Source organism: Vigna angularis, chromosome 7 (assembly GCF_016808095.1).
Source record: "Vigna angularis cultivar LongXiaoDou No.4 chromosome 7, ASM1680809v1, whole genome shotgun sequence".
NCBI classification, from domain to species: domain Eukaryota; kingdom Viridiplantae; phylum Streptophyta; class Magnoliopsida; order Fabales; family Fabaceae; genus Vigna; species Vigna angularis.
The window spans coordinates 11,487,004-11,508,272 of NC_068976.1; the positions used below are offsets into that span (position 1 = coordinate 11,487,004).

Genomic DNA, 21,269 nt, shown 5'->3' on the forward strand with positions numbered 1-21,269 from the left:
ATGTCATTATCATATTCTTATATTTTAATATGTATATGTAGTTATGTTATTATTGCAATGATAATGATATTGTAAATTGTTACTATTATTATATAATGTAAAATAGTAGTATGTATTGATTGATAAGAATGTAAATAATATATAAAGATTAATTATATTTTTCCTCTCTAAACTTAGATTTAAAATTAGAATTAGTTCAAATCTTAATAATTTTTGTCCTAGATTTTAAAAATCAATAAAAAAAAATTACAAAACTAAATTTTGTCGAAAAAAATATATACATAAAAGAAAATTTTTATACACAAAAACAAAAAAATACCATTTAAACATGTTACACCCTTTGTTCACATACTAAATACAATCACAACAAAAAATTAAATATAAAACATAAAAAATGTAGGTTATCAACAATGACAAACATATATCAAGTATATCCCATTAAAGACTAATATCTAACTTATTTTAAGCATTTTTATTTACACAAAATCTCAATTTCATAAGTCAATATATGTTAATTGTACAAGTATATAATAGTGATGCAAAAACTTCTTCAATTTTTCATTACCTTATGAATTACTATATATGTGATATAGACGGTTAGTGAAATAAGGATATTTCTTTTTAATAATGGACTTACATACTTAATACTACGAGCCACAACTAGTTCAATATATCATGTCTTACCACGACAGCCAAACATAACATGCATAATGATATATTAAATTTAAGATAAAGAGTATTAAATATTACATTATCAATGATTCACACCCAAGAATGTACATTATATCACTATTTCTAATTTACAAGAAGTCTCCACTTGGGTCTTGGGAGAATCAAGGAGTTTTACGTAAAAAGTTGAACGAGAGTTTTGTCACTCTTAGATAAACGTTGTTGTTTAGGGTTCCTTATTTGAAATATTTTTATTCTCTAACTAAATTTCTAGTTTTGTGAAAACTCCTACGTAAGTACTTATTGATAATAAGTTTCAATATAGATATGTTAATCTTTGTTCTATGTATAGTGTTTGTAATTTGAAGGATGATAGCAGTTAACTTATCTTTTATGATTGCCACATGATTATCAAGTTTTAGGTTTGGTTGCAACAAATTTTTTGAGTTTGATCTTCTTAATAACTTGGATATTGTAATTTTCTTAAAGGATGGCAGGAGTTTGTTGGTTAAAGACATTCATACTATTGTTACAACATATATTAGATGCTTCGGAGAATGAGGAATCGTGTTAGGTTTCCATAGAAATTGGACTTCAAATTTGCTTGCTACCTAATGGTATACCAGTAAGTCAGGTCATGCTTCTAAGAATAATATGAATAATGATATTATTAACATTCTTATTTTTACCTTTTATTTTATGTTCAGACTAGGCTTAGGATGGTAAAATATTTGACATGTTGGTAAGTGCATACCAAGTATTAGGTGGGACAAAGTGAACACAGATGATGCAATCAAAGGTTGTCCCAATCATGTTGGTAATAATAACATTTTTAGAGGGAGTATTAAAGAGTACATCAGTGATTTTTCTGTTTATCCCAACATTAAAGTCTTTATATGCACATATTATGGTTGTTATCTTGGCTATTGAGCTTGCTAAAACTCATGATTTCAAGAGAGTATGTCTTGAATGTGATTATATCATTTTTGTGTCAAGCTTTTAATAATTCTTGGATGTTTTTCAAACTCTTCATGGATGTTGGTTGAAGTGGTTTTAGATAGGTAGAGAGATTAACTTTAAATTTTCTTGCATTTATAGGGAAGACAATCATTGTTTTGATAGCCAAAGAATTGATAAAAGATAAGATTTTGTTTAATATAATATTTTGCCTCCTATTCTTAGTATAGATTTCTTTTTTAATAGAATTAGTGTCCCATTCTTTAGGATAGGGTAATCTTATTCACTTTGAAGCTTTTCATTTTTGTATCATGGCATGGTTTTTTAGTGTTTGGGTGTATCTTCATTTGGATGTCAAAGTCTCATATTGATGTATACCATCCTAGTTTTTATTAAAAAACAATTACTCAGATATACACAAAACACATAAATTTATTGAAAAGGAACACATATTGAACTCTACTTCAAAGTCATTGAAGTAAGTAATTATAGCTTTGATCACTTTTGTCAATTGGAAAAGTTGAATATTTACTAGCATTTCATCTCCAAGTTATAACATTATTATTTAAGCAATATATCATATTATTTGAGAGTAATACCAATAATACTTGAGTGATATGCTTCTAAAGGAGAATTGGTTTATCTTTATTATCGTTTGATTAACATATAAGTTATGTAAGTGATAACACCAATAATTCAAGCAACAAGGATAACACTAGAGTGATATAATGTTGTAGAAATGCTGACAAAAACACGAACAAAATTTTCTTAGGCGTGTAGATTCATTGTCCTTAAGAACTTATTTACGGTATATTGTGCAAGTTTCTCAGAATACAACAGGAACTTTCCAAAATATCTAAAGAGTATAAAATAAACCCAAAATACTTTCCAGAATATCTAAAGAGTATAAAATAAACCCAAAATATTTTTAGAAGAGGGAAAGAAGAAAGAAGAATGAGAGAAGACTACTTTTGGTGTGTTTTGGAATGGGGGAAGAGCTCTCTATTTATAGAGTTAGGAAAGAATAAAGTAAATAAAAGAAATTAAAACCAATCAATGATTTTAAGGTTGCAAAATTAATTGACATTGAAAATTTTGAATGTTGACATACTACCGTTAAGCAACGTCTCTTTTGCAATAATCTAACAATTATTATTACAACAATCGCCCACTTATTGCAAAAGAAAGTTGAGAGAAAAGATAAAAACTTTTATTCTGGACCTCAAAGGATGTAATGCATCAGAGCTGGTATAGCAAGCTATATGAACCAGTCTTAAATTTAGAAACTTAACACACAGTGTAGTTGGTATAGCAAGCTATATGAACCAAAGACACTTGACATGTATTAGAGGTTTTATCAATCACAATACACCTCCACAATCCTTGTTATCATTGTGTTGCGCTTACTAGGCTATGTGCGTGCCCGATATTCATGAGTACTCTAGAGATCATGCCAAGATCTCATGCAAGCGGCTCCACTCGACACTCATATAGGTGATTTCATCAAGTGTATGCTACAAATCATTCACCACCTGTAAGAGATATGAAAATCATTAAAAACTTTGTTTAAGCAAAAATTCTTTCACCACATAGAATTTTAATGACAAAGTTTAACCTCTCAATAATGCAGTCTTTAGCACTTTCACACACCATAGGAATTGACATAATTGATTAAAATCAATTTAGTGTTATCAGAACTAACAAGTGACTTGTTTTTACCCATATGAACCTTATTCATGGGATCTCCAATCACAAAGGTTGGGTTACCATCACTTGTTTGTTTGCAAGTGGCTTAAGTCTAATTCCCCTCGATGTTTCTAATATCATTTGTCTTCCTAGGGTTTTTGTTAGAGGATCTGCTAGATTCCGTTATCACTTCACATAATCAATGGAAATGGTTCCACTCTATAGCAGCCGCTTCACCAAATTGCGTCTCAATTGGATATGTATATTCTTTCCATTGTAACTCTTATTTTTAGCTATAGTTATTGTCGATTGGCAATCACAATGTATTGACACCGACGGGGTTGCTTTCATTCTTAGTGAAATGTTTGCTAAGAAGCTTTTCAACCACTCAGCCTCACTATCAGCCATCTCAAGAGCGACAAACTAAGATTTCATTGCTGATTTTGCAATAATTATTTGCCTAACTGATCTCCATGTAATCGCGCCACCCCCAAGTGTGAATACATAACCACTAGTGGATTTTGTCTCATCTGAATCAGAGATCTAGTTAGCATCAATGTACCCTTCTAGTACAGCGGGAAATCCAATGTATTCAATGGCATAATCCATTGAACCTCTTAAGTATCTCATAAGCCTAGTAAGTGCATCCCAATGTTCCTGAATTGGACATTAAGTGTAACTACTCAGTCTACCTACTGCATAAGCAATATCAGGTCTAGAAAAGCTCATCAAGTGTAATAAGTTCTCGATTATCTGGGCATACTGAGACTAAGATATAGATTTTTTTTTATTAATTTAGAATTAGCATCATAAGGGATACTCACTGGTTTGAGGTCATAAAACCTAAACTTCTTAAGAAGTTTCTCAATATATTGTTCTTGGGATAGTAATATACTATCTCCCTTCCCTATTATTCTAATACTTAACATCACATTGGTTTCACCTATGTCTTTCATTTCAAAATTTGATCATAGATACCTTAATTTAAATATTATCTTATTGCATGTGTCAATAATTAACATGTCGTTCATATATAAATATATAACGACATATTCTCTACTTCCAAATTTAGAGTAATATCATTAGGTGAAAAGCCAAATTTATTTCTTCAAGTAATTAAGTAAAATTACCTACACCCCCACAATTTTAAAATATTTAAGATTGGTAAACAAGAAAATACTTGGTTTTGATTTTTCTTTGTAGGTAAAGTATACGAAAATTTATTCAAGTACCTCATCTTCTTGTTTCTTTTCCTTTCTCTGGAGAGAAAATCTTCTCCACCTTTCCTCAAACATTACAAAGGCATGACACATGAAAATTAGGGTTCATCATCCAAACTCCAATGAACTCTAAGTTGTCGCCTCGTCTCCCTCTTCTTCATCCTCATACGCGGTCCCTACAAATGCGATCATAAGCTATTGTTGCTGCGAGCATCTTGCTAGCCTCCGGAAGTTTTGTCTAGAGAAGGCCTCGACTTTTGACACGTCTATAAGTGGTTTCGCAAATACCGTTTGAGTTCTGGAAACAAAGTTTTGATCCTCCGGGATTGAATTGTTGATGTCAGCGATAAGTCCTTAATGTTGTTGTAGAAATGATGATAGAAACATGTAGATTCACTGTCCTTAAGAACTTATCTAATATGTCTTGCGCAAGTTCTCCAAGATATAATAGGAACTTCTCATACTATCTCTGAGAATCTCAAAACTAGCAAGGATCCAAAAGAGAGTATAAAATAAACCCAGAATATTTTTAGAAGAGGAAAATAAGAAAGGAGAATAAGAAAAGATTGATTTTGATGTGTTTCAGAATGAGAAAAAAACTCTCTTTTTTATAAAACTAGGAAAAAAAAAACCAATAAATGATTTTAACGTTGCAAAATTAATTGACATTAAAAATTTTAAATGTTAGCATGTTGACCAAAGTCTCTTTTGCAATAATCTAACATTATTATTACAACATATAACACCAATAACTCGTCACCTTGCGGATACTTTATTGCTTTAACAATCATTTTTATTGTTTGAATGATGAAAATTATAAATAAAAGATCATAGTGACACATATCTGACTCTAACCTAAAACAACAACTTAAAGAAAAAAGAAGTACTAAAACTTAAATGTGAATTCATTGTCCAATGATATTACTTTGTACTTTTAAGTTATGACTCCAACCTAAAACCACAACTTAAAAGAAGAAATGCCAACACTTAAATATGAATTGATTTTTCAAGTCATATTATTTTGTACTTGAGCTAATGTCATTGTTTGAGTTAATCTCATTATTGTATCTATTTCACAAAATTGAATTTTAACTCAAATCTAATTATTGTATCTATTGCAATGAGTTTGGAATGTTAATATTATTTATTATTTTAAAATATATAAATAAAAATTTAGTTTACAACTGTGGAGAGTTCTATGTCTATTAACTAGTTATAAGTATGTTATATATGGGTATTAAAGTAATTATTACAAAATTAAACATCATATATATATATATATATATATATATATATATATATATATATATATATATATATATATATATATATATATATATATGACCATGTACAATTAAATGATAGTGTAAAAAAAATTACTAATTAAATTCAATAATTAAATCTTACAGTTTCATCCTATTCAAATTTGACCTTTATAAATTGTTAGCTGTATAACTTTGCAGTGTCTAAAATTTTGATCCTCAACTGTTAATATCTTAATAATTTGAAATTTAAGAATTAAATGGTTACGAAAATAAAAATTAATATCTTCATGTGTAAAAGAAAAAAGAGAATTCCAAATAAATGAAAAGTGCAAGGGTCATCGCCTAAATAGTAGAGAATAAAATTAAAAAAAAATCCTAAAGTATAAAATATGACAAATCAAAATTTAAATTGACCAAAATTGTGGAAAGCATATGGATAAGGGTAATTTAGAAATTTAAAATACTAAATTAGAAGTGGAGAGTAGGCAATTTGATTTGATGTGCCAACAACCACATCCTCAATAGATAATTTAACTTATCAATGTACATTTAGACATTGATTTGACCACTAATTGATGTCTAATTTACAAAATGAAAGACTAAATTAAGATTTTGAATATGCCACCTTGATGCCTGTATCTTCAAAAGACTATCAATAACTATTCAATATATCCTAACGAAAACAAATGTTGCCATTTTTTATGAAAATAAAAGATAAAAAATCAAATTGATAAGTTTGAAATAACTATTATTATAATAAATAGTTATCAAATTATAAAATGTAAAATTATAATAAATATGTGAAAGAAGAATTACAAAATAATCTACCTTTTGGTAATCGTTATAATTGTACAATAAAAATACTTACACTCTCATTATAGACAATTTATGATATGAATGAAAGTTTAAAATAAATTATACAAAAAAAACTAATCCCATTAATTGCTATATATATACTGCAAAGGGGAGATCTCAGTTTAAATTAAATACAACAATAAATATCTATTCAAGAAAATAGTATAATAGATATTGCTTAGATCTCAGCTTATTTGTGTTTTCTATTCGTCCTGGGAAGTTAATGTAAAACTAAATCCAAGAAATCTTAATCAATAAAATGAAACCTTAAAGTATTAAACTTAAATAACCAATAAAAAAAATGCAAAACATGAGAACCAAAATGTGGATGACTGATGATTCAAACACGAAGTGCGCATAACTCACTCAGGAGAATGTGATTAAAAAATGTATAATGTACAATACAACACTTGTATACTATTACAGATGGCAATTTGACAACTAAAATAATCATCAAACCCCAGAGCTAATTAATCAAATCAAATCTCTCACTAAAACAAACAAATGCAATCATATATTGATATATCACAACAGTAAAGAATGATACACTCACCACACATCCCCTCTAAAAGATGACAAATCATATATGACTAGGCTTTTCCTAGCCTAAACATCTCAACCTTGTACAAAACTGCAATGCAAAAGAATAATACAATCGTAGCACCAATCAACAAGTCAACAGTGTGAAGAAAGAATACCTGCAACCAAAACGCAAATAATTCCATCAGGGCAATCATATAGATGTCATCATTCGACAAAAACTTAATTAAAAAGTAGACCATTTAGAAGTTGAAGATGAAAATATTGATCATGCTAAAGGAAAAGATAAAGTACGAATTTGTTCTCTAAAGTGACTAGTTAGTTCATACACTTATCGCATTAATCCAACAATATTACAAATGGAAAATGGCGACAGTTTCTTCCAGGGTGGGGATAAACTGATCTAGAATCCATTCATCCAGAAGAACCAGAGGCTACCATCACCATGTATCATACGAATAATAGAAATTCAAATCATCTAATTTCATCAATCCCATTAAAAATTCAAAAGCCTTATCACATAAATCAGTAGTTTTCTTTTCTTTTCCTCTGTTGTATACACTTTATGCATGTGAGTGAGAGTCTATTTTTATCTCATGGGGACAGCATAGCAAAGGCCATTCATTCCCCAAAATATTTTGACTAGAGATGACTGCTACATATCCCATGAGGCCAGAAGCCTTTTTTGTAATATGTTTACACAAGGCCTATCTCTTACACAATCTCACCATAAAATCAATGCAGAATTTCACATGATAATCCTTTTCCGAGAAATATAACAGATTACATTAGAAACCTCACTAGTCTATAGCCTTATAATAACTTGTTGCATCAAACACATCACAGAATCATCTCAGAAAGTACTAAAGACATGAGCATCTAGTTGTGATTCCATGAAGCATATAATTTGTAAATTATAGTATTTCTACGATATATCCCAGGCATATGCACCTTAGTTGTATAACTTGTACAAATAAAAGTTTTCTGAAATCTACCCTCTCTAGACCCATGGTGTTGGAGCCTAGTGCATTTAGCTGCCCTTCAATCCCCCTATGAGTGTTCTGAACACCGAAATCAAGATTTTAAACTCTCAACTTTTGAGAGCCTAAAACCAGAAAAGATAGTTCATCATCCAGCCCAGAAAGATACCATTAAAATTTTGAACAACAGAAAACACTAGACACAGCATTCCATTGTTCACAGAAACACAATTCAGTCAAAAGGGATAAGCAGTACAATTTTATGATTCTACCAAATCTCCCTAAATTCTCTAAACAGTTTGAAACATTTTCAATAGGTACATGCAAACGAAACTGTTGTACAAGCATGGTCTTACTTACCTGTCTTAGAATGGAAAGAAGAAGCCCTTCAAAAACTTGTAAAGAAAATAGAAGCAATAATATTGCCTCTATAAAGAATAACAAACACAAGAAGAGAACTCAAAATTGCTCCAGGATGTAATGGAGTTTTGGAACCCGCCGACGGAACAGTGGTTCAAGTCGAAATGATGGAACATCAAACTGCCAACCATCATACATCTCATTCCAAGCTTGCACTATCTCATCAATTTTGAACCCTGCCATTAAGAGAATAGGATTGTCAGTTCCCTGAAACATTTGAAACTGAAGGAAATTTGAGAAATACAAACTCCGGACCACAGTTTCCCATTTCATACCTTCCATTGCCGTTTCATTAGAACAATGATTCTTTATCATGACCCCAATATCAGTTGTTGAAGCTCCAGCCAGTTCAAATTTTTCAACTGCAACCTCTACACATTCTTCCCATGTTGGCAGGCCTAGCTTATACTCCACAACAGAACGCTCATACAACAAAGTGCCCCATAAAAGATATATTTGCAACCTCATCCTTGCAGCCTGTTCATCAGCTTCATCAGCAGAAACATCCCTGAAAAGACCATGCAACCCCATTTTCTCTAGCTGCTCTTTAAACTTATCCGTTTTGGACAGTCCATTCAATCGCCGCTCCTCCATCTCCTCCCACATCATCATGCCTTTCTCCATATTGTCCTCAGCCTTGTTAAAGAGCTCCACAACCTCATCCGAATGGCTGACTTCTAAATCCTTCTCGGTTGCAGTCAAATAACACCAGCACAGCCTTGCTTGCTCAAATTGCTGATGCCCTAGAGCAAGAAGCCCTTCATAAAAATCTGGTTTGATCCTAACAGCCTCTCCAAATCTCTTCTCTGCTTTCATATACTCCTTCTGAGCCCATTCATAAGCAGCTTGAATACACTCAAACGAAGAATCCCTCGATCCATCCTCCGTAAGACTCACCCTCTTCCTAGCCCTTGACATATGCACACTCCCCCAATTGAACAAAGCTAAAGCCGCCATCTCCTGAAACCTATCTGCAGCAATCTCAAACAGTTCCTGAGCAGCCTCACTTGTCACTGCATCCTCCATGGCCTCCGAATACAACTTCATCCCAATCCCATGAATATCCAAATACGCATCTGAATCAAATCCAACATGATTCTTAAACAACCTAGCAAACTGCACAAGCCAATCCTCCACAGTACTACTCCTCCCCTTCCCCACACCTCCATTCCCATTCTCAACCGCCTTCACCTTTTCACCATCCGCCACAACCCCATCATCATAAAATGGCTCCTCTTCCGGCTCAACCTTGGTCACATAAAGCCGAATCGACCCAAGAACATGACAAGTTTCAGCCAGCCTCAATTCAGAAGTATTAGTTATAGTAACCAAATCACCCTCCCTGTCCTTATACTTCACAAGAACACCCTTCAACCCCGGAAACTTATCCCTTATCACATCCCTCACCAACCTAATTCCACAATTCACAGGCAATTGCGCCCATCTAATATCCTCTCCATATATCAACTTCACAGTCCTAGTAACAACCCCTTTTTCTTCTTTCCCCAATTTCTCTTTTTCTTCCTTCCCCAAATTCTCTTTCTCTTCTTTCCCCAGTTTCCCTTTGTCTTCCTTCGCCAATTTCCCTTTATCTTCCTTGCCCAATTTTCCCTTCTCCACTTTCCCCGATTTCTCTTTGTCCTTTTTCCTAACATTATCAGCCTTAACCTTCTCTTCAACGATAATCTTCTTCGCCTTCCCCTCATCCTCCCCCTTGTTTTCCTTCTTATTCTTCTTGATCTTCTCCCTCACCACCTTCCTCAGCCGCGCAGACGGCGGCTCCGGATGCTGCTGAAGCGCCGCGAGGGCTATCTCCGTCTCATCAAGCACAATCCCCTTCTCCTCCATCGTCTCCCTCAAGCTATCCAAAACCTCCAGCGCCGTCGAATTATTGGGCTCCAAATTCAGAACCACGCGCACGTCCCGCATCGCCAGGTCCAAGCGGTTCAGCGCCTCGTAGCACTTGGCCCGCTTCAGCAGCGCCTTGGTGTAGCGCGGCGACACCTGCAGCGCCATGTTGCACTCGCTGATGGCGCGCGGGTACTCGCCCAGTCCCAGCTGCATGTAGCAGATGGCCATGCTGGTGTGGAGGTGCGCCATGTCGATGTGGTTCCGCGGCAGAAGCTTCAGAGCCTTTTCGTACTTCAACATCGCTCCCTCGTGGTCCTTCCTTTGAAACAACCGGTTCCCTTCCTCTCGAAGCTCATGCGACATGTTTATGAACATCGCCGTGTCCTCGTCCAGCACCTTCGACGTCGCCGCCGACGACGACGCAGCCGCCGCCGCCGCCCCTCGTTTCTCCTCCCATGATTTTGTCGGCTGGTGGTGACCGTTCGCCCTCGTCGTGGGAGCGGGAATCTCATGATCTTTCTTTTTACCCGCCGGCTTCCCCATATAACTGAATCATCGATTGTCGTGAAAAAATTAAATTTAATTAAATTCAAAAATATAAGTTATAACAATTAATGAAATTGAATCCGAAATGTTAAAAATAAATAGAACAAGTGAAAGAGAGAGATATTTTAGGTTACTTGGTTATATGATTATGGAGATTGGTATTCCTCCTTTCCCTTTTTTTGGCTTAGGGTTTCTTTTGCCTCAAGTCAAATATGGGAGAAGGAAGAAAATGAATGAATGATTGAATTATGAAATGAAAGGAAGAAAGAAAAGTGTGGGAGTTTTATTATTATTATTAGAAGATTAATAATCAATAACACAGCGCAAAAGGCATGTGGAGTGAGACAAGGTAGGGTTGACGTGATTCAAAAATGTGTACCTAAAATAGGAGTCAAGCGACGTCGTTCGGTCAAGTTCTCCCACTTCACAAAATTGTGTGTTTGATTTAATTTTCACGTGTGGACCTTTTCCTTCGCAGTGTTTGTAATTTATTTTGGTCCCTCCTTTACTTGCTAATTTTTTTCTTTATCGTTTCACCCTTTGACCACTTCTTAATCACAACCACACTTTTCTCAACACTTTTGCTTCTCATTTTTCTATCACTTTTCTCCTCTCTTCAATTTTAAAATTATAAAATAAATACAGCTTCTAAACACATGGGACTAAGATACCTTCCTCTTAGAACTTAAATTCAAATAATCGAGTTAAGATAGCTTCTAAACAAATGGGAACAAGATGACTCAGTTTCTTATTATAGAATACATTTTTAAAATAGAGATTAAAAAAATATTTGTCTTCCAATAAATTCTTTTCTAAATCCTTCCCATAGTTCAAATAATTTTTATGCTATTAATTTAATAGTTTTTATGCACTTATAACTTGTTTTGAAATTCATTCACTATATCATACATATCAATTATACAAGAATATTATGGTAGAAGAATGCATTAAATAACTCAAAAATATCTTATTTATAGCTATTCAAAGTGTTCACAAAGCCTAAACCACACTGTCTTATCAAATACTTAATCACGTATTTTGAAGAGTAGAATGGATACAAAAAGTAGGAAGAATAACATCAAAATCCATTATGTAAATGGTTTTAGCTGGAGAAGAGGATTGAGTAAGAATATTTTAGTCCAAACATAAACCAATTCATATTTCATAATATATGCATGACATCAATATATGTGGAAAGAAAGAAATACATTGTAGTGTATATTTAATACATTGTAACTTGTTCCATTACTTTTCTCTAGGCTATATAGCTGACCACATTCTGTAATGTGCATTATTACTTAAGAGCTTGTGAGTGTCGTACCCATATAGGGTTAGGTATCACATTAGATCAACATACACTGGAGATAAGAACAATTGTAGGAATTCGGAAACAGTAAATTTACTACCTCAGACATTGATAGTGAATGCTGAGCGCAGATTACAAATCCGGGGTACATACATGGCAAAATATTTCCAGGTGCTAAGGGGTTGACCTCCTTGGTAAAGGGCATAACATTGATTTTGCAGTTGCAACATAGTTGTTGGATATGTCTGAGCTATCAAAAGGATAATATTTCTGTGACCACCTTTTCTTTGAGGGTACTTGCAAATTGAGATTATATCAGGAAGACCAGTTTTGACAAATGGATTTTACGGTAAACTTCAAGTCCCAGACCAAAACCAATGCCCGTCTTTTCCTTTATTTTTCTTTCAATATTTACTTCCCCCAACGGTTCCAATCCCTTCTGTTTTGTCTCTACTTGAAATGTTGGTGAATAACTTTTCTACATCAGGAAAACAACCCAGAAGATGAGAAGCTGTTATTACTAGAATTCCAGAAGCCTGATAACCAACCCATGCTTCCTTTCTCCACGGGTTGTGCAATGTCCCATTCTCGCTTGTGTAGCACCCTCACAAACTCACCAAAACTTAGATTTCCGTCCCGATTTGTGTCAAACAAATGGAAAACAATTTCAACCACATTGTCCGAGAGAGATATGCCGCATACCTAAATTATAACAATTAAACAAATTAAGATTTTACTATCCTAGCTATATATAATCTACAAAAATGGTGAAGGAAAAGAAATTTGAAAAGCACCCGGATCATATAACTCAGAAGGTAATAGCAGAAAAAAAATTGCAACATTGATTAGATAAAATAAGAATTGAATCCTCCGTAAAAATGTACACTCATTGTAAGCACCAATGCATAAGTGCTATGTTGAGCAAAATATTAAAGATAAAATGACGTACCTGTGATGCTGCCCTCTGAAAATCGTCTCTTGTCAACAGACCGTTTACTTCTCCAAAACTAAAAACAGCCAATGAAAATGGCAACAATTTTTTTCGTAGCTCTGCAAAGTTTTTGAAATCCTCGAATGTGATACGTGCATCCTTGAGGTATGGATCATCATTCAACATATCAACCCGTTTAAGCAACCTGCTTAGATGACTCATGTCTGCAGAAGCAACCATGGAGAGTGCAAAGTCCTTGGCTGATATGGTTTGTTGTGATTTGTAGTCATAATGAGCAAACTCCAGTCTCAGAATCTACGTAAAATATTGAAACTAACGGTCATACGTAATCACTTCTGAGGTCACCGTAGAAAACATTCTACACATATGAAACTTTTACAGAAAATGGAAGTGATCAATCTCGTACATAAAATTTATGGCGGGAATTCAAACATACACAATTGTTCACGAAGAAGCTCAAGAATCAAGTTGTCTCATTAAATCACAGTTCCATACGTCAAATACTGTTAGTTAAGCCCCATTAATTAGTAGTTAGTAACTAACAATAGGTTAATTATTTAGCATTTCTTAGTTTATAGGAGATAGTTTGAATAAGCCCTCTGTGACTATAAATAATAGAAGGGTTGAGAGAGAGAGAGGGATGAGGCATCTTAGCAAATTGGAAAGGTTTGAATTCTTGGAGTGGGAAGATATCAGCGTCTCTTGAGTACCCTGAGCACCATTGTAACTATCTCTAGCTCTGTTAGAACTACTCTGCATCCTTCCTAAAGTGTCTAAAATAACTAAGAAACTTATATTTGCAAACACTAAAATTTATTACAACTACTCTGCATCCTTCCTAAAGTGTCCAACATAACTAAGAAACTTAAATTTGCAAACATTAAAGTTTGTTAAAACTACCTCAGAGTGCACATAAAAGCAAATAAAGTTTTGGCGGTTCTTAATGCCATCACCACAAGTCACAACTACCTCCACCACGTTAATGATAATGAAAACATAAAAAAGTATAAGATCTATTTTTCCAGGTGCATATATCTGTGCAATATATCATAAATGGTCAGACAACTAATAATGATTTTCCAAAAACATGTGGAGAAGAAATGACAAAGCAACCATTTATCGCTATCCTTCAAACCCCATGAAGAAACTATGATTGAAGCAACTAGCAATTTACCTCATCATGCAAGTCTCTTAAAAATTTAACAAATTTATCATGCTGGAGGCATCCATTTCCATCTTTATCAAAAAAATATTCCACCAGCCCTCCATCTTCAACAGAATGGTTCACCTTTAGGCCAGTTCGCAGTCCATCCCTGTGGTGAACACCCTGTCGATGACGAGATCGCATCAATGCCATCACTTTCTTGAACTCTTCCTTACTTATTTCCCTGTAAAGTTGTAAATGGGAAAAGCAAACTAATGTCATCGGAAGAGAGATATAATACTGGAAAACCAAGCAGTATCGAATTCAAAGTAGCTACAATTACAAGGCAACATTTTGTGTAGCCTTGAAATTGATGTCATTGCATGTTTGCAACAATCTAATAGCAATATCCTCAACAAAATGACTGATGAATATAATAGTAGAGTTACTGGCAAAGGAGTAGCACGAACACTCACCCATTATTGTTGATATCAAACATTTTAAATGCCACCGTAAAACTTGATTCCGGGATGCTGAGTAGTGTTACAAAAAAGATATACCTGCTCCAGAGAAAAAGAACAGAAGTTGGACACATACAAACATAGAACATGAATTAGATAGATGAAAAGAAAGTACAAACAACAAAAAAAAAAGCCAAATAACCTTAGTTAAAGTGGCAGCAAGCCCCTTTGAGGACTTCTTCATCCTTGTGAGAAATGGAGAGGATTAGGAGAAAATATCCCCTTGTGTTTTGAATACACTAAGGGTAGTTTTATTTATAGTGAAACATAAGGGCCAATGCCCTTAATACAGAATGGGCTAAGCCCAACTAACAGAAAATAAATCCTTAACATCTAACACTCCCCCTCAAGCTGGAGTATATAAATCATATGTTCCAAGCTTGTTACAAAGATAATCAATTCTAGGTCCTCGTAAGGACTTAGTGAATATGTCTGCCAACTGGTTGCTTGAGTTAACAAACTCAGTCTTGATGTCTCCGGATATGATCTTTTCTCGAATAAAGTGACAATCAACTTCAATGTGCTTGGTTCTCTCATGAAAGACAGGGTTAGAGCTGATATGGAGAGCAGCTTGATTATCACATATAAGTGTCATTTGAGTGACATCTCCAAATTTCAATTCACTGAGTAATTGTTTAAGCCACACAAGCTCGCAAGTAGCTGATGCCATAGCTCTATATTCTGCTTCTGCGCTGGACCTTGCCACAACACTTTGCTTCTTACTTTTCCATGATATTAGGTTGCCACCAACAGAGACACAATATCCAGAAGTAGATCTCCTATCAGACGGGGAACCAGCCCAGTCAGCATCTGAATAACAAACGATTTTTGTATCGTTGTTAGGACCATATAGCAAACCTTTTCCAGGTGATCCTTTAATATACTTCAGTATGCGAACAACCGCATCCCAATGGTCTTCACATGGGGAGTTTAGGAATTGACTCACAACGCTAACTGCGAAGGAAATGTCAGGACGTGTAACAGTAAGATAGTTTAATTTGCCAACTAGTCTTCTGTACCGTTCAGGATCTGAGAAAGGCTCCCCCTGATTTGGTAGGAGTTTGATGTTAGGATCCATAGGTGTCTCAACAGATTTAGAGTTCATTAACCCTGTTTCCTCCAAGATGTCTAACGCATACTTCCTCTGAGATATGACAATACCGGTGTTGGATTGTGCTACTTCAATACCCAAAAAATACTGGAGTTTGCCAAGATCTTTGGTTTGAAAATGATGGCAAAGGTGTTGTTTCATCTTAGAGATGCCAAGATAGTCACTTCCTGTGAGAACAATATCATCGACATACACTATTAAGTAGATACATCCAGCATTTGAGTGGCGATAGAACACTGAATGATCCGCTTCACTGCGAGACATACCAAATTGTTGAACAACACAGCTAAATTTACCAAACCAGGCCCGAGGAGATTGTTTTAGGCCATATAAGGATTTGCGAAGACGACATACCAATCCAGATGACTCCCCCTGAGCAACAAAGCCAGGCGGTTGCTCCATATAAATTTCTTCATGCAAATCACCATCTGGAAAGTCTGTTGTTGGTTGCAGGTGGGTGTATGCTATCAAGGTTGGTCCTGATGGCACTATTGATCGTCTCAAAGCTCGATTGGTTGCCAAAGGCTACACACAGTGAAAGTGAGTCAGACCAACAAAAGGTGTACCTGTACGTGCAACAGATGCAGATGTAGTGGAACTAGAGTGCTGACGATCCTCATACCATCTGAGAAATTCGTTAAAGATTGCAGGTTTTTCTACGGTATTAGATGAAGTAGGAGGGTCTCCAGATGGTTCAGAATTGGCCATTGCTACAGGTCGAGGAGGTCGTCCATGAAGTGCATAACATTGATCAATTTTGTGGCCTAACTTGCCACAGTGGTCACATTTTGTAACACGTCCTTTATTTTGCCTGCGAGGCCGACTTCGATCATTACGTTGGATAGCCATAACTGAGGAGTCATCAATATGAGGAGATGTCTCAGTGACTGGTTTGCTCGGTATACGCAGAAGAGCTGAACAAGTAGAAGTAAAGTTGGGTATGACAGGAGAACCCAAAATCTGATCACGGACATGAGAGATATCATCAGAGAGTCCGTATAAAGCCAACAACATGAAGAACTTTGATCGTTGTTCCAGTTCTTCAGCAGGAGTGGGAGCAGGAGGTAATATATCATTAAAATCATGAAGAAGGGCATGAATTTTACCCAAATATTCGGCCATGGGACCATGATTGCGTGGACCAATAACAGTTAATAGGTCCTGACAAACACCATACAGGCGTTGAGTGTCATTTGTGTACAACAACTTCGCCTGTGCCCAAACTTCTGAACATGTTTCATATGATCGAAACATTTGTTTCAACGAGGAGTGAATGGTGGATTTTATGACAATGCATAGCTGAGCATCAATTTTCATCCAGCGGGAAGTGTCATCCGTTGTAGCAGTAGTCACATCTTGAGTAAGGTGATCTAAGTACCCTTGACTCTTCAACCAAAGTTTGATGTCAGACGCCCATGTTGCATGATTTGTGCCATCTAACTTGTCAATAGACAAGTGTACATTCACATAATTGGTGTATATTGAAGGATCAGAAGAAGAGCCACCAACATAAGTGTTCGTAGAAGAGGAAGATGCCATGGAGAAGGAGAAACCCTAAAAATCCAAAGTGCTCCGATTGACGCAACGATCACAGATCCAGAAAGAGGACGAGGAGGCGATCACGGCGGTCCAGATCGGCGACGGAACTCTCCGGCGACGCGCCGTCACGCGCGGTGGGAAGCGGCGGCTCCGGCGATTCTGGCGGCGGCGCGTGGAGGCGCGTGACTGGTCCGTTGGCTGCGATATTTGTACCACGGTGGTCGCCCGGGCGAGACGATGCCGATGATGTGGTCGTCGGTCAATTCTGGAACTCCGGCGGCGGCGGCGGCGACGGCGGCGGCGGCGGCGGCGACGGCGGCGGCCACAGTGGCGGCGGCGGCGGCGGCGATGAGTTGTGCCGGAAACTAGAGTTGGCTGGACCTAATCCTATGCTCTAGATACCATGTGAGAAATGGAGAGGATTAGGAGAAAATATCCCCTTGTGTTTTGAATACACTAAGGGTAGTTTTATTTATAGTGAAACATAAGGGCCAATGCCCTTAATACAGAATGGGCTAAGCCCAACTAACAGAAAATAAATCCTTAACATCTAACAATCCTCAATTGAATTCATTCATAGGCTGCTTTGCTTCCACTTTACCCTATCCCCATTCCCATAACAGGTCTTAGATATCCTTTGTAACTACAAAGGAAAGAGAAGAAAACAAAGGATATTTAGTTTGTGAAAACATTTTCTCTTTTCGTTTCATACTTCCACTAACAATTACAAATTCATCACCTCATTTTTACTTTGTTTCATGTTTTGAAAAATCTGCACAAAAAACCATGAAAATTACACTTTGTGTGAAACCAAACAAAACTCAGCTTGCACACAATAGAAAATGGAGATATACCCAATTTCCCCCATCACAACACTTAACAAAGAAGAAAACATTAATGGAGGAGATGACTCACTCTTTAAAAGATATAAGCCCATCATCGTTTACATCAAAAAGCATAAAAAATTCAGAAGGAGGGCAGCGTAAATGACCCGGACTCCTTTCTCCTTCCAAGTATCCATCTCTAACAAGGTTGGATTCAGATGGAGGGAAAACAGGAACCACTGCCCGCATCAGGTCTGCTGGTTTCATCAGTACTTCTCCTTTTGGACTGCGATCAGATGCAAAGTACTCAAAAACCTTAATCAAAAAACAATAGTAGACATTGTCAATGCAATGATCATTTGAAAACATTTACATAACATTAACTTTGCAATGCTATATTCTCTTATCATTCCCCCTAATTCCCTACAAGATAAAAAAAAATAAAAATTAACCATGGGTTTAGATAGAGAATTTTACGATTCCCAAGAGATTCTATTATGCTGAATTTGAATTGCTCTAATGTTAAATTAATTCATTTTGTAAATGTTTTGTTAGGATAAAATAATAAAATTTTTATTGAGTTTTACTTTCCTATGTGTAGAGTATTTCAATTATCACCAAATATAAAAATTTATTTAATAGTTAAAAAATATCAGTCATAATATTTTTTAGTTCAAGCAGGTCAGGATTACCTTTTGGCCAAAATCCACAAGATTTTTAAGGTGATGTCAACAAGAGTTATTTTGAATTGACATTAGCCGAAGTTATTTTAAGGTAAGGTCGACCACAATTATTTTGGCTAATAGTAATTTTCAACAATATTGATAAAGGTCATTTTTGCTGACTTAAAAAAAATTCCATCAACTGTCATTAGCCAAAAGAATACTAGTCGAGGTTGGTTTAAAGTTTCCCATTCGATACTAAAAAAAACTCCTAACCAATTTTGGACAAAAACATTGGCAATGTCAATCGAAAACAATTTCTGCACACATTGACTAAAAAAAATTATAAAGGCGTCGACTGTACAAATCTAGTTGACATGAGCTAAAAAAAACTCCATAAATAATCCAAACAAAGTCTAAAGGACAACCCATCAACAGAGCTCAGGAAAGATTAAGAAGAGAAAAGACAGAGATGTAAGAGAAGACAAAGTACGAAAAATGTTAATTTCTTACATTTTAAGTAAAATTTAAAATTTTCTAATTTTAAAATTACTCATAAATTTTTAGAATTTCAATTTTTTTTTTTAAATTCTCTGTCCAAACAACTATTTTGTCATAAAACATTTTAAAAATAAATTACCCTCTAAAAAGTTTTCATCCAAACACACTATAGAGGACAAACACACAATAAAGGAAAAGCCAAAGCTAATCTATTATATGTAAAAAAATAAGAGGCATTGAATATTTTCTGCGTTGTATACATAGGCGGAGTTGCTATATGGGGTTAAAATTACTTTTTCAAGTAGAATTTAGCCCAAATTTCTTTGGACTTTTCTTCTGATTTAAAGGAAGAGCTAAGCCAAACGCATTCTCTATGCAGTTTAACTTTTATAAAAGTAAAGGAAAAAAATTACATTCCTAAAAGGTGGAGCGAAAGAGGTTTTTTCAAAAAATTAAAAAAATATAAATTGACACTCATTCTCTCTTTATGTTTATCTTCCTTAACCATCATATCACTTATAACATTTATCATCTTTCATTTTCCATCTCTCACCTCCCTTTCTTTCAAGCCACTTTTTAAGGAAAAAACAATTATACGATCCCACAACACAACTGAGATTCGTTTTAATTTACAAGATAGTGTTAATAAAATAAAATTCCATTATGTATTACATGAAGATTGATCTAGACTCAAAAGCGCGGTAGTCCAGAACATATAATAATTTCTCCCACGTTAAGGTAACGGAATGAAATTCGTCACAAAATATTTACTCTATTTCCAAAGTTCCGAGATTTAACTTCAACTTTCAAGTAAAAAAAAAATAGAATAACCAACTCGAATTACAAACATGAATTAAACTTTATGAACGTAGAAAAAGATTATTATGTTAAAATTTATTTGATTAAATAAGAACAGCAAGTGATAAATATGCACCTTTTCCGGAGGACTTCGCAACCGCATACGCTTCTCATAGTTGAAGAAAATATTTCTCCTGAACTCATCTGCACCACAAAAAATCAAATGACGTTGTTCTTACTATTTTTATTATCAATAATAATATCATAATTATTATAATTAGTAGTAGTATTAACAAAACCAAAACCACCAATCAGCTTTACAAAATTAATTAATTATATATTTCGAGGAAACGAGAGAAACTTGCCTCCAAGTAGCAAGCCAGAACTTTCGGGAAGTGAAAATTTGGGAAAGAAGGTGCGACGTGGTTTTTGATCTTCAGAATTCGGTGTTGACCGGTCAACTAGAGAAGCGATGGATTCAAAATTTAAAGTAGGCGAAAAAGAGTAGAAGCCGAACAGAAGAAGACCTAGGACACCAGAGCCGGCCAGGGCGGTCGAAAGTGCAGTTCGACCGAAACCGGTTCGGACTGGGTCGGCGGTGTTGAGGAGCGAGGAGGCGGGGGAAGAGGTAGAGGAGTGGCGGATCTGGAACCGATGGATCGAGAAGCTTTGGGCGATGAACGGTGAGGATCGGGTTCTGAAGGAGGAAAAGGAAGACATGTTAACAGTGTGTGTGCTTGTTAGTAAGGCAGACACCGTTAAGTAATGAAGGCACAGATAAACTGGGTGTTGAATCCTGGTGCGGAATCTAGGTGCCGAAACAGAAGCTTATGAAAAAACCGTTGAGGGCTTTTTTCGTGCACCTCCCATTTTTCCTTTTGCACCCCCAAAGTTTTATAAACTCTAAATAGCCTTTGCCACA

The 21,269-nt window shown here is 35.3% G+C and overlaps 2 protein-coding genes across 2 annotated transcripts; both read right to left on the reverse strand.

The window, feature by feature from the left end:
• Window positions 1-7,122: 7,122 nt before the first annotated feature.
• LOC108338456 (protein PHOX1) lies at window positions 7,123-11,271 on the reverse strand. Its single transcript, XM_052880083.1, has 4 exons — window positions 11,124-11,271; window positions 8,868-10,990; window positions 8,533-8,768; window positions 7,123-7,350 (listed from the first exon to the last, which is right to left on the reverse strand). Exons 2-3 carry the CDS (start codon window positions 10,984-10,986, stop codon window positions 8,632-8,634), a joined length of 2,256 nt encoding a protein of 751 aa, XP_052736043.1. The 5' UTR covers window positions 10,987-10,990; window positions 11,124-11,271; the 3' UTR covers window positions 7,123-7,350; window positions 8,533-8,631.
• Window positions 11,272-12,121: 850 nt separating this feature from the next.
• Window positions 12,122-21,269, reverse strand: LOC108338471 (calcium uptake protein, mitochondrial). The gene is made up of 7 exons (XM_017575371.2): window positions 20,713-21,269; window positions 20,484-20,551; window positions 18,478-18,701; window positions 14,868-14,951; window positions 14,422-14,635; window positions 13,245-13,541; window positions 12,122-12,997 (listed from the first exon to the last, which is right to left on the reverse strand). The coding sequence occupies exons 1-7, from the start codon at window positions 21,065-21,067 to the stop codon at window positions 12,779-12,781; spliced, it is 1,461 nt and encodes a 486-aa protein (XP_017430860.1). The 5' UTR covers window positions 21,068-21,269; the 3' UTR covers window positions 12,122-12,778.